Below are 14,578 nucleotides of genomic sequence, written 5' to 3'. Positions count from 1 at the left end.
TTGTTTTCAAATTTATTTTTGGAAGTTGAAAAAACTTTTCTAAGCAATTTCCAATTTTGCCTAGATGTTTCATGGAACAATCACAAAAGAACTAACCAGTCATGAAGAATGGAGTCACTATAATGACAACATGATAGAAGATCAGAAAGATTTTGTTTTTGTGAAGTTCAGTGGCCTTCATTTAAAATCTATGGAAAATTTGCAATCCTGTATCTCTCTGAGAGTATGCATCTTCTCAAACAATTTTATCACAGATATTCATCCACTTCAAAATTGTATAAGATTAGTCAAACTTGATCTCCATGGAAATCAGGTAAGCAATAGCATTTTAGATATTTGTGTATAAATGAAATTGATGTTTAAAAACACGTATGTTACCTATCTACAGTATTTCAGTCTTTTACATAAAATGTAAATAAAAATTTAAAACTAAATAAAATATATAAAAATACAAAATTTAAGGGGCATCTGGCTGACTCAGTCCGTAGACCATGCAACTCTTGATCTTGGTGTCATGACTTTGAGCTTCACATTGGTGTAGAGACTACTTTTAAAAAAATTTAAATTTAAGCAAAATTTTTGAATTAGAAATATGTAAATACTTTGTGATTTGGTATATTTTACTTCTTAATAGCCTGCATTAAAAATTATTTGGACTTAAAAATTTTTTTTAATGACATAATTGACATATAACATATTAAGTTCAGGCATACAACATAATGACTTGAGATATATATATCACTTAGGCTGCTTCCGTGTCTTGACTATTGTAAATAATGCTGCAATGAATATTGAGGGTATATATATCTTTTTGAGGTAGTATTTTCCTAGTCTTCAGATAAATATTGAGAAGTGGAATTGTTGGATCATATGGCAGTTTTATTTTTAGTTTTTTTTAAGAAACCTCCATACTGTTTTCCACAGTGGTTGTACCAATTTACATTCCTGTAACAGTGCATAAGGGTTTCCTTTTTTCCACATCCTTGCCAGCACTTGTTATTTTTTGTCATTTGGATAAAAGACATCCTAACAGATATGAAGTGGTATCTCCTTGTGGTTTTGATTTGTGTTTCCCTGATGATTAGAGACAGTGAGCATCCCTTCATGTACCATGTTGGCCATCTATCTGGATGTCTTCTTTAGAAAATAAGTATTCAGATTCACTGTCCATTTTTTAGTTGGATTTTATTTTTTCTATAGAGTTGTATGAGTTCTTTATATATTTTGGATATTATTCCCTTATTACACATACAATTTGCAAATACTTTCTTCCATTTACTGGCTTGCCTTTTCATTTTGTTGATGGTTTTCTTTGCAGTACAGAAGCTTCTTAGTTTGATATATTTTTACTTGATATATTTTTGCCTTTGTGTCCTTTGCTTTTGGTGTCAAATCCAAAAATCATTACCAAGACTATTGTGAAGAAGTTTACTGCCTGTGTTTTGTTTTCAGATTTTTATAGTTTCAGATCTTAGGTTAAGCCCTTAATCCATTTTGAGCTAATTTTTGTATATAGTGTAAGATAGTAGTCTGGTTTCTTTTTTTTTTCTGTTTTGTTTTGTTTTGTTTTGTTTTGTTTTGTTTTGTTTTGTTGCCTGTTGCTATCTGGTTTTCCCAACACCACTTATTGAAGAGACTGCCCTTGTGTTCGCTTCAGCAGTACATAGTCTAAAATTAGAATGATATAGAGAAGAATACAGGCCCTGTGTATGGCCTCTTGAAGAGACTGCCCTTTCCCCATTGTGTATTCCTGACACCATCATAAATCAATTGATCATCTATGCATGGGTTTATTTCTGGTTTTTCTATTCTGTTACATTGATCTGTGTGTTTTTATGCCAATACTATACTGTTTTGATCACTATAGGTTCATAATATAGTTTAAAATCAGGGAGCAGGATGCATCCTGCTTTATTCTCTTTCAGGATTGCTTTGACTATTCAGGGTCTTCTGTGTTTCCATACACATTTTGGGAGTCTTTTTCTATTTCTGTGAAAAATGCCTTTGAAATTTAGAAGGGATTACACTGAATATGTAGATTACATTGGGCAATATTATTTTAACAACATTATTCTCTCAGTCCATGAGCATGGAATATCTTTCCATTTATTTTTCTCTTATTCAAGTTATTTCATACATTTGTCATTGTTTTCAGTGTCCAGATCTTTCACCTCCTTGTTTAAACTCATTCAGGCATTTTATTCTTTTTGATGCGGTTGTAAATGGGATTGTTTTCTTAATTCCTCTTTCTGATAGCTTATTATTAGTATATAGAAATGCAACAGATGTTTGTATACTGAATTTGTATCCTACAACTTTACTGAATTCATTTATCAGTTGTAAGAATTTTTTGGTGGAGTCTTAGGGTTTTCTGTATATAATATGTTGTCTGCAAATGGTAACAGTTTTGTTTCTTCCTTTTTGGTTTTCCATGCCATTTGTTTCTTTTTCTTGCCCAATTATTCTAGCTGGGACTTCTAATACTGTGTTGAATAAAAGTAGCAAGAGTGGGTATCCTTGTCTTGTTCCTGATCTTAGAGGGAAAGCTTTCAGTTTTCACCATTGCATATGATGTTAGCTGTAGCTTGTCATATATGGCTTTTATGATATTGAGGTATATTCTCTGTATCTACTTTGCTGAGAGTTTTTATTATGAATTAATGTTGAATTTTGTCAAATGCCTTTTCTCTATTGAGATGATCATATGATTTTTATCCTTTATTTTGTTAATGGGGTATATCACATTAATTCTTTACATCAGTAAAGTACTTTAGAAAAGTTTAGAATTGGCCTACTACAAAGAAATTTTTACTGAACAAAGTATATATGTCCATTCTTTTAATTATACTAATAATGATAACCTAGTCCAGAGGAACAATGTATTATGTTTTTACTCCAGTCACCACTGGAAAACTAGAGATTCGTTTTTGGCTTATTAATGAGAAATTTGCCATTTTGAAAAATACTGAGTTTTAGAAGATGTTTAATATTTTTCCGTTTTCCATGCAATTTATAGAAAATTAACATTTGTATTTAAGATGTTATTATTGATAATATTTCAGATAAAGAGTCTACCAGATACCAAATTTTGGAGTGGACTGAAGAAACTAAAACTCCTCTATCTTCATGACAATGGGTTTGCAAAGTTAAAGAATATATGTATGTTATCTGCCTGTCCAAGTCTAATTGCCCTCACTATGTTTGATTGTCCAGTGAGCCTTAAAAAAGGATATAGACATGTTCTTGTCAACAGTATATGGCCTCTCAAAGCACTGGATCATCATGTGATTTCTGATGAAGAAATAATTCAGAACTGGCATCTTCCTGAAAGATTTAGAGCATATAACCACCGACTTTTCTTTAATTTCTGCCCTGCTTTGAAAAAGGTAATTGAAGGGCTCCTGGGTGGCACAGTCATTTAAGCATCTGACTTCAGCTCAGGTGATGATCTCACAGTTCGTGAGTTCAAGCCCCGCGTCGAGCTCTGTGCTGACAGTTCAGAGCCTAGAATCTGCTTCAAAGATTCTGCGTCTCCCTTTCTTTCTGCCCCTCCCCCACTCACACTCTGTCTCTCAAAAATAAATAAAAAGACTTAAAAAATATTTTTTTAAAAAGGTAATTGGATTCATTAGAGTTTCATTTTGAATAAATTTATGGAAGTAAAATTTTAGCTTCTAGATTCTATACCTAAATCATATAAACTAATATATACTGTATCATTTATCTAAAATGTGATAAACTAGTTAGTACATTAGTAATGTCTTATATCTGAGGATTTGTAGAAGCTTGTATGCCTACTGCATAAAAATTGCTGAACATAAAAATATCAAATTATAGAGAAATATTTTTGGTCCCTGTTATGTTTTTATAGCTCTAAGGACATATAGCTTATATACTATAAAATTCCCTTTTTATATGTATGATTTAATTATTTTGGTAAATTGATCGTGCTGTATAGCCATCTCCACAATCCACTGTTAGAAATTTCCACCACTCCAAAAGTTTCCCTCTTTCTCATTCACAGTTAATCTCAACTTCCTCCTGCAGTCTTAGGTACTGTTGATCTGGCTTCTGTTTCTTTAAATTTGCTTCTCTAAACATTTTATGTGAATCAAACTATACAATATGTAGTCGTATGCATCTGCCTTTGTTCACTTAGTGTGATGTGGTGGAGGCTCATTTATATTGTAGCATATATGCATAGTTTGTTCCTTTTGATTGTTGAGTGATTTTCCATTATATGAATACACTACATTTTTTTTGTCCATTCACCAGTTGATAGACATTTAGATTATTTTCAGTTTTTGCTATTATGAATGATGCTGCTATGAACACCTACTTACATGTCTTTGTGTAGACATGTTTTCATTTTTCTTGGGGAGATTCTTAGCAGTGAAATTACTGGTAGGTATGGTAAGTGTATGCATAATTTGGTAAGAAACTTAATTGCTTTCTAAAAAGTAGAAACCACAAAAAAATAAAATAAAAAAATGAAAAGTAGAAACCACAAACGTGGGAGGGTTCTAGTTTCTTTATGTACTTGCAAACACTTAGTGTTTTTTTGTTTTACGCTATAGACATTCTAGTAGATATAAAGTGGTATATTTTTTTTTTTGGTTTTAATTTTTTTCCCTTATGAGTCATGATGACAAACATTTTTCTCTGCTTATTAACTGTGCATATACTTTCTTTCATCAAATGTCTATACCAATTTTTTCCTCATCTTGCAAGTGAGTTGTTTGTCTTATTATTGAGTTGTAAGCGTAGATATATGGGTATAAGTCCTTTATTAGATATATGTATTGCAAAGATTTTTCTCTCAGCGAATTTTCCATCTTGTAAATGGTCTCTTTTGGAGCAGAAAATTTTTGAGTTTTAAGCCATCCAGGTTATGATTTTTTTCTTTTAAGGATCATGCTTTTGATGTTGTGTCTAAGAAGTCTCTCTATGGTCACTAAATTTTTCTATGTTTTCTCCTAGAAGTTTAATAATTTTAGTTCTGAAATCGAGACCTATGTTTCATGTTTCATTTTCAGTGAATTTTTATGCATGGTATGAAGTAAGGATCCAAGTTCATTTTTTTTTTTGCGTGTAGATATTCAGTTATACCAGCCCCATATGTTGACAAGATTATTCTTTCCCTGGTGAATTGTTTGTGATATCTTTGTCAGAAATCAGTTAGTCATAAAAAGGTAAGGGTTAATTTCTGGACTCTGAATGATTATATTCCAATGGTCTGTGTATGTATCCTTAGGCCAGTATCACACAGTCTTGATTATTGTAGCTTTGTAGTTAAGTTTTGAAATAGGGAAGTGTGAGTCCTCCAACTTTACTCTTCTTTTTCAATATTGCTTTGGCTATTCAGGGTCCCTTGCATTTACAAATGAATTTTAGGATCAGGTTGTCAATTTCTGCAATGATTCCTGCTGGAATAGTGGTAAAAATTTCATTGAATTTATAAATCAATTTGTGGAGATTGCCATCTTTACAATAGTGAGTATTCTCATTCTTGAATGTGAACTCTCAATTCATTTAGATCTTCTTCCATTCTCTAAGTATTGTTTATTAAAAAAATTATTTCTGTGTATTTTATTTATTTTGGCAATATTGTGAATGGAGTTCTTAAATTCATTTTTGGATTATTGGTTACTAATATATAGAAATACATTGATATTTTAATTTAATCTTATATTCTGCCACCTTGCTATTGTCATTTCTTAATTCTAGAAGCTTTTTGTTGATTCAAAAAAATTTTTTTTAATGAAAGTGAATCTCTAATTTTCAGGTTTCCATATTTGAATGATTCCTTTGGGAAGTAGTTTCCTCCCCCCCCCCCCAATGCTTTAATGGACAATTCAGAATATTAATGGAAGTGGATAAAACTATTAAATTCTTAAACAATTAATTTGATGACCTGCACTAAATCATTATTATATCTTGATTTTTAAAATGCTGAAACAAGTGATTAGGAAATGATATCTAGTTGGATATTACAAAATACTTAAATTGGTGAATAAAAATATTTAAAAAACATGCTTCATGACATGAATATTAGAACAAATAAATCAGGTAAGAATTCAGAAAAAGGGGTGAGCTCTGCAGGTGTTAGAAAGCTCAAGTACCGAGATACAGGAAATAAAAAAGTATGTTGCAGAATAGTATTTGTAAAATGTTGTAAGTATTTCTAAATATACATATATATGTATTGACAATTGAAGAACAGAAAATCATTTGAAGTGATCACATTTGGAAGGATATATAAACAATGAACAGTGATTATGCATGAGATTAGGAAGTTAGAAAACTTTGTAACTGCATAAATTCTTTATAAACATTTATGAGTATATTAATGATTTTGTAATAACAGTTAAAAATTTTAGAGAAATAAAAAGTGCTGCAGTGTTTAATTATGGTTGTTTTAACCTGGGTCCTAAAAGAAGAATTTCATTTATATATTCTAGTTGGATGGTATGGTATAATGAAAGATGGGAACATACTTGTCTTTTTTAAGGACAATCAAAATGACTGATGTTCATTTAAGCAATTAATAGGAAGTTAGTGGGGGTATGAAAAGAAGATTGGAGGAATACTAAGGAGTTTAGACTTCTTAATGAATGCAGTGAAGATCTATTGAAGTTATTTGAGGAGAAAATTAGAGTGGTTCTATCATAGCTGGTGCTCTATGAATAAATGTTATTGACAAATTTTTTAAAGGAGATTAATCCAGTATTTTGCTAGCAGATTAAGGGGGGTTAGGAGACAGATGAGGGCAGAGAAACTATTATAGGCCAGAAATGATGTGATTAGGGTTGATTCAAGTGAACAGTAGTGGCAAAGAAAATAGAAGACATTGTAAAGAAGAGGACAGACACTCAGTAAAAGTCATTGTTATAGACACTTTATATATTTTATTCCTTCACTCCTTTACCAAATATGTATTGATTGCCTAATATGTGAGAGAGATTATTCTGGACTGGGTGGTAAATAATAATGACAGATGTTCTGCTTTCATAAAGTTCAGTGGGAAGGCCCAGGAAATAAACATGTAGGCTAAAAAACAAAAACAAACCCAGCATAGAATGCTAGATATTGTTAATTTCTAAAGAAAATAGAGTAATATAGGACAAAAAGTATGGAGGCTTGGGCTAGATAGGGAAGGACTTCCTGAAAAATATTTGTTCTTCATCATATTCTCTGTTATGGGGAGATATTATTATTTCACAGAAGAAAATGAAATATAATAAGGTTTAAGACTTTACCCAATACCAGACATCTAGTCAGTCATGAAGCTGGGATTTCAAATCTGTCTTGGTTTCATAGTCCTACAATCAACATTGTATCACAAAGTATAGACAGTGCAAAGATTTGACAGGGTTTTTTTTTTAACTGACCAAATATGTGCAGATAAGAATAAGAAGTGAGAAAATACTCTTTTGGTATTTTGAACTTGGGTAACTGAGACAAAAAGTAACTTAGTGTACAGAAATGGTGGCATTCAAAGAGTTTTGTTAGAAAGTTAAATTTGGTCATGTTTATTGAGGCAGGATATCGGTATGGAGATATTAACCAGGCATTGGAAATGAAGAACTGGAATTCAGAAATAGTGTTCCAGGTCTAAGATGTAAATTCAGTAGTCACTTGTTTGAGGGCATGACCGAAGCCAAGCTGTCACAGGAAAATAAAGGAATCAGTATGAAAACCAAAGGACAAAGCATTGGGGCAGTTTCCCTTTATGGTTAGAAAGAAGGGGGACCAGTGAGGATAACATAAAATTAATTCCAGGAGGTAGAAGGAAAAACAGAGATATGGCTTATTATCACTTAGGTGAAGAGAAAAGAATGATTTAAAAATGAAGGATGTTTGGGGTGCCTGGGTAGCTCAGTCGGTTGGGCATCTGACTTCAGCTCAGGTCATGATCTCGCAGTTGGTGAGTTCAAGCCCCTCGTCACGCTCTGTGCTGACAGCTCAGAGCCTGGAGCCTGGTTCGGATTCTGTGTCTCCCTCTCTCTCTCCTGCTCATGCTCTGTCTCTCTCTGTCTCAAAAATAAATAAAAAACATTAAAAATTTTTTTAAAAAAATGAAGGATGTTTTAAAAGGTCAAGGAACATTATGGATACAGAACTAGTTTGAAAACCTTTTGTTGAAGAGGTTGCATCTTTGGAATTTTGGTAACTTACGGGAATGGATATGGAATTGTAATGGGTTAATATGTAATTGCTAAGTATAGAAACTTTTCCAGGAAAATTTTGGACAGAGGGAAGATAATGCCTTAACTGCCAGAAATAGGACTAATGGGAGAGGTTTTTAGAAGTGAGATTATACTAACTTCCACATATTTTTAAGCTGAGGGAAATACATTTTAATTAAAAAAAAGAGATTGAGGGGCACCTGGTTGGCACAGCTGGCTAAGCATCTGACTTCAGCTCAGGTCATGCTCTTGCAGTTCGTGGTTCGAGCCCCACATCAGGTCCTGTGTTGACAGCTCAGAGTCTGGAGCCTGCTTCAGATTCTGTGGCTCCCCCCCCCCCGCCCCTCCCCCACTCATGTGCATGCGCTCTCTCAAAAATAAATAAGCATTAAAAAAAAGATTGAAAATATCAGAAATAGAATAATTGAAAACAAAAATAAAAGCACTGTCTAGAAAACATGAATGGAAGGCATCACAAATGGAGTAAGCCTGAAAGAGCTATGGATACACCAAATTATGGCAGAATTTTGTTGCAGAGATTTAAAGAAATATGTTTGAATGATAGTTTTTCAGTTTACTGATACATTTTTATTCATTATTTCTGCTATAAGCAACATTGTTTTTATTATTCTTTGATTGTTGAAAGATATTATTTAATTTATAGCAATATAAAACACTTGAATGAATGACATTCTATGAGGATATAAATTTATTTAGCAATGTTAGAAATATATATTTCAAAACATTTCTTTGCACTTACTGAGTGTACAAATACTATGAAAATTGAAAATAAAGAATCTTATAAAGATCACATGATCTTTTTCAATAAGTGTTATTCTTTTATCAGGAGGGCATTAATGCAGAAACGAATTTATTAATTCTTTTTTAAAATTTTTTTTAATGTTTATTCATTTTTGAGAGACAGAGAGAGACAGAGTATGAGCAGGGAAGGGGCAGAGAGAGAGGGAGACACAGAATCTGAAGCAGGCTCCAGATTCTGAGCAGTCAGCACAGAGCCCGACGCGGGGCTCGAACTCACAAACCGTGAGATCATGACCTGAGCCGATGTCGGACGCTCAACCAACTGAGCCACCCAGGCGCCCTGAATTTATTAATTCTTAAACAAATTAGTAACGTGATTAAAACTTGTGTCTTATAAGACAATAAAACTAGAATGACCCTGTCTGTCCTTAATTTTGACATATAATGATTTTTAGAACTTTGTTTTTTGGGTTTACTTGGAGAATACTTACAATTTGAAAAAGGGAAAGCGTATGTTCTTCTTTACTATATGAAATGAAACTAGAAATTTGAAGTGTTAGTTATCTAAAAGCATATAATGAGGGGATTTATATTTTTTAATCATTATATATACATAAAACATTTTTAAGATGGGAGTGATCTGGGCAAGAAACCAATGCTATCAATTCAGATTGTGTTTGTCTTTATGTGATAGAAACCTAACTAAAAAGGGATTTTTTTCTCATGTAACAAAAAGTTCAGATAGTTCTGTGTAGTTTCTCAAGGAAATTATGAAGGACCAAGGTTTATTCTAGCATCTTGCTCTGCTATTTAGTGAATGGATTCCCTCAAAGACCATGAGTTTCTTCTGTCAAGACTTAGGTCAAAAGGAAGGGATTGGTAGGAACTAAAGGCACATGTCAGCTAAGTCTGAAAATAATAGCTCCACCCGGTGTCCCACCTGAAAGCCTTCTACCATCAGAACTAGATCACATGGCTACCTCTAACTAGAAGGAAATCTGGCTTGATGAGTTTTTTTATCTAGGCACATTTATTTGTTAAACAAAACCAAGGTTCTATTAATAAGGAAGAAAGGAAGAAATTTTTGGAAGGCACTTAATACTTTTTGTTGCACAGTGAAAAATGCATTAAAAATGCAGTACAGAATATTTCAAGGTAGAGATTTTTTTTGTTGGTTTCAAGTTTTTATTTAAATCTCAGTTAACATACAGTGTAATACTACTTTCAGGTATAGAATTTAGTGATTCATCACTTAACATACAACACCCAGTGCTCATCAGAACCAGTGCATTGTAAGAAGTTGCTTCAGCCAATGTCAAAGAGGTTACTGCCTGTGTTCTATTCTAGGATTTTGATGGTTTAAGGTCTCATGTTTAGGTCTTTATACATTTGAATTTATTTTTGTGTATGGTATGAGAAAGTTGTCCAGTTTCATCCTGCATTTTGCTGTCCAGTTTCCTCAACACCATTTGTTGAAAAGACTGTCTTTTTTCCATTGGATACTCTTTCCTGCTTTGTCAAAGATTAGTTGGCCATATAGTTGTGGGTCCATTTCTAGGTTTTCTGTTATGTTCCATTGATCTGTGTGTCTGTTTTTCTGCCAGTACCATACTGTCTTAATCACTACAGGTTGGTAATATAATTTGATGTCTAAAATTGTGATGCTTCCAGCTTTGTTTTTCCTTTTCAGGATTGCTTGGCTATTCAGGATCTTCTGTGGTTCCATACAAATGTTAGGATTGTTTCTTCTAGCTCTGTGAAAAATATTGGTGGTATTTTGACAGAGATTGCATTAAATGTATAGATTGCTTTGGGTAGTATAGACATTTTCATAATATTCTTCCAATCCATGAGCATGGGATGTTTTTCCATTTCTTTGTGTTGTCTTCAATTTCTTTCATCAGTGGTATATAGTTTTCAGAGTACAGATCTTTTACCTCTTGGGTGAGGTTTATTACTAGGTATCTTATGGTTTTGGTGTAATTGTAAATGGGATCAATTCCTTGATTTGTCTTTCTGCTGCTTCACTATTAGTGTGTAGAAATGCAGCAGAATTCTGTACATTGATTTTGTATTCTGCAACTTAACTGAATTTGGTTCTAGTGTATCAGTTCTGGTGATTTTTTTTTGTGGAGTCGTTTGGGTTTTCTATGTAGAGTAGAATCATGTCATATGCAGACAGTGAAAGTTTGACTTCTTCCTTGCTGATTTGGATGCCTTTTATTTCTTTTTGTTATCTAATTGCTGATGTGAGTACTTCTAGTACTATGTTAAATAACAGTGGTGAGAGTAGACATCCCTGTCTTATTCCTGACCATCGAGGAAAAGCTCTCCATTTTTACCCATTGAGGATGATTATTAGCTGTGGGTCTTTCACATATGGCCTTCATGATGTTGAGGTATGTTCCCTCTATCCTACTTTGTTGAGGGTTTTTATCAAGAATGAATGCTGTACTTTGTCAAGTGCTTTTTTGCATCTGTTGGGAGAATCATATGTTCTTTTTTTTAATTATTATTACTGTGGTATATCACATTGATTGATTTGCAAATATTGAACCACCCTTTCAACCCAGGAATAAATTACACTTGATTTTGGTGAATGATTCTTTTAATGTACTATTAGATTCATTTTGCTAGTATTTTTTTGGGAATTTTTGCATTCATGTTCATTAGGGTTATTGGCCTATAATTCTCTTTTTCACTTGGGTCTTTGGCTTTGGAATCAAGGTAATACTGACTTTGTAGAATGAGTTTGGTTGTCTTCAATTTCTATTTTTTGGAATAGTTTGAGAAAAATTGATAATAACTCACAGGGGAATAGGTAGAATTCCCATGTGAAGCCATCTGGCCCTGGACTTTTGTTTGAGAGATTTTTGATTACTGATTCAATTTCTTTGCTGGCTATTGGTGTGTTCAAGTTTTCTATTTCTTCCTGTTTCAGTTTTGGTAGTTTGTGTTTCTAGGAATTTATCCATTTCTTCCAGATTGTCCACTTTGTTGGTATATAATGTTTCATAATATTCTTCTATAGTTGTTTGTATTCCTGTGGTATTGAATGTGATTTCACCTCTGTCATTAGTGATTTTATTTATTTGGGTCATTTCTTTTTTCTTTTTGATAAACCTGACTAGGGGTTTATCAATTTTGTTAATTCTTTTAAAGAACCAGCTCCTGGTTTCATTTATCTGTTCTACTGGGTTTTTGTTTCTATATTATTTATTTCTGCTCTAATCTTTATTATTTCCCTTTTTCTGCTGGCTTTGGGCTATTTATTTTTCTAGGCCATTTAGGTGTAAGGTTAGGTTGTGTATTTGATTTTTCTTGCTTCTTGAGATAGTCCTGTATTGCTATTTATTTCTCTCTTATGACCACTATTGCTGCATCTTAGAGGTTTTGGATCATTGTGTTTCATTTTCATTTGTTTCCATGGATTTTTTTCTTTCTTATTTAACTTCTTGGTTGGCCTATTCATTCTTTAGTAGGATGTTCTTTAGTCTTCATGTATTTGGGATCTTTCCAAATTTTTTCTTGTGATTGACTTAAGATTTCATAGCATTGTGGTCATAAAATATGCATGGCATGATTCTAATCTTTTTGTACTTGCTAAGGTCTGATTTGTGACATAGTATATGATCTGTTGTGGAGAATGTCCCGTGTACACTTGAAAAGAATGTGTATTCTGTTGCTTGGGAGGAAATGTTCTGAATGTACCTATTAAGTCCATCTGGTCCAGTATATTATTCAAAGCTATTGTTTCCTGTTGATTTATGCTTAGATGATCTGTACATTGCTGTAAGTAGGTTGTTAACATCCCTTACTAATATTGTATTATTATCAATGAGTTTCTTTATGTTTGTTATTAATTGTTTTATATATTTAGGTGCCTTCAAGATGGGGGTATAAATATTAATAATTTTTAGTTCTTCTTGTTGGAAAGACACCTTTATTATGATTCATTGCCCTTCTCCATGTCTTGTTATAGTCTTCAGTTTAAAATCTAGTTTGTCTGATGTAAGTATTGTCACTCCAGCTTTCTGTTGACATCTATTTGCATGGTAAAATATTTCTCTGTCCTCTCACTCTCAATCTGAAGGTGAAAAAGAAAAAGAAAAAAAAAATCTACAGTTTTCTTTGGTGCAAAATGAATTTGTTGAATGCAGCATATAGATGGGTCTTATTTTTTTTAATCCATTCTGACATCCTATGTCTTTTGATTGGAGCATTTAGTCCATTTACATTTAGAGTAATTATTGGTAGATATGAATTTAGTGTCATTGTATTAACTTGCTTTATTGTTGTTTCTGGACTTTTTCTCTGTTACTTTCTAGTCTTTGTTGCTTTTGGTCTTTATTTCCCACTCAAAGAGTCCCTTTTTGCAAAGCTGGTTTAGTGGCCACAAACTCCTTTAGTTTTATTTGTCATGAAACTTTCTCTTTGCTATTCTGAATGATAACTGTACTGGATAGAGTATTTTTGGCTGCAGATTTTCCCCATTCAGCACAATGAATATATCATGCCACTCCTTTCTGGCCTGCCAGGTTTCTTGTGGAGCAATCTGCTGCTAACCTTATTTGTCTTCCCTTATAAGTTAAGGACTTCTTTTGTCTTGCTGATTTTAGGAATTTTTTCTTTATCACTATATTTTGCAAATTTAACTACAGTATGTCTTAGTGTTGGCCTGCTTTTGTTGACTTTGGTGTGAGTTCTCTGTACTTCCTGGATTTTGATATCTCCTTCCTTTTCCAGATTATGGAAATTTTCAGCTCTAGTTTCCTCAAATAAACCTTCTGCCTCTTTTCCCTCTCTTCTTCTTCTGGGACTCCTATGATATGAATGTTATAATGGTTTATGGAGTCACTGAGTTCCCTGTGTCTACATTTGTGATCCAAGATTTTTTTTCCCTCTTCTCTTAAATTCATTGTTTTCCACAATTCTGTCTTCTCTATCGCTTATTCTTTGCTTCTTCCATTCTTGTGTTAATTACATCCAGTTGGTTTCAAATCTCGGTTATAGCATTTTTCATTTTGGCATGACTAATTTTTAGGTCTTTTATCTCTGTGGTAAGGGACTCCCTAGTGTCTTCTATGCTTTTCTCAAGCCTAGTTTGTATCCTTATGAGTGTGGCTTTAAATTATGGATCGGGCATATTAGTTATATCTGTTTTGATTTGATCCCTGACTGTGACCTTTTCTTGTTCTTTCTTTTGGGATGAATTCCTCCATCTTGGCATTTTGTCTAGGTCTCTGTTTTCTCGGTGTTAGGAAAGCCTGTTATGTTTCATGCTCCTGAGAGTAATGGCTTTATGAAGAAGAGATCTTATACTGTCCAGGGCCTGGTGCTTCTGGAAGTGTCTCTGGTGTATGCTGTGTGTACTCTGTTGTTGTGTTTTGGCTGCTCTTTCCTTTGGTCAGTACTCTGAAGTTTCCTTTTGCCTGCAATGGGGACTGTTTGGACGTTGGCCAGAGTGTGGTGAGTTTTAACTAGGTGTGCTGCATTTTGCTTGGTAAAAGAGACCTGATGCTATTTCTAGTAGAGCTGAAGCTTTGTAGAACTCTATGGTCAGTAGACATGGTGCATGTGGGGGATTTGTGCTGGTCTTCTGGGCGAATGACCCATTGCTCTAATTC

The 14,578-nt window shown here is 33.2% G+C and overlaps 1 protein-coding gene across 1 annotated transcript in view; it reads left to right on the top strand.

Annotated features, from left to right (window-relative positions):
* Positions 1 to 14,578, top strand: part of LRRIQ3 (leucine rich repeats and IQ motif containing 3) — a 222,684-nt gene that overhangs the window by 26,673 nt on the left and 181,433 nt on the right. Inside the window, exons 2-3 of the mRNA XM_045477858.1 lie at positions 65 to 313; positions 3,063 to 3,386. Coding sequence (XP_045333814.1) covers positions 65 to 313; positions 3,063 to 3,386 — 573 coding nt within the window. The remainder of the gene's footprint in view (positions 1 to 64; positions 314 to 3,062; positions 3,387 to 14,578) is intronic.

This window comes from Leopardus geoffroyi, chromosome C1, assembly GCF_018350155.1.
Source record: "Leopardus geoffroyi isolate Oge1 chromosome C1, O.geoffroyi_Oge1_pat1.0, whole genome shotgun sequence".
NCBI classification, from domain to species: domain Eukaryota; kingdom Metazoa; phylum Chordata; class Mammalia; order Carnivora; family Felidae; genus Leopardus; species Leopardus geoffroyi.
Note: the sequence above shows the minus strand (reverse complement) of the source record. Positions and strands in the feature narration are given on the sequence as shown.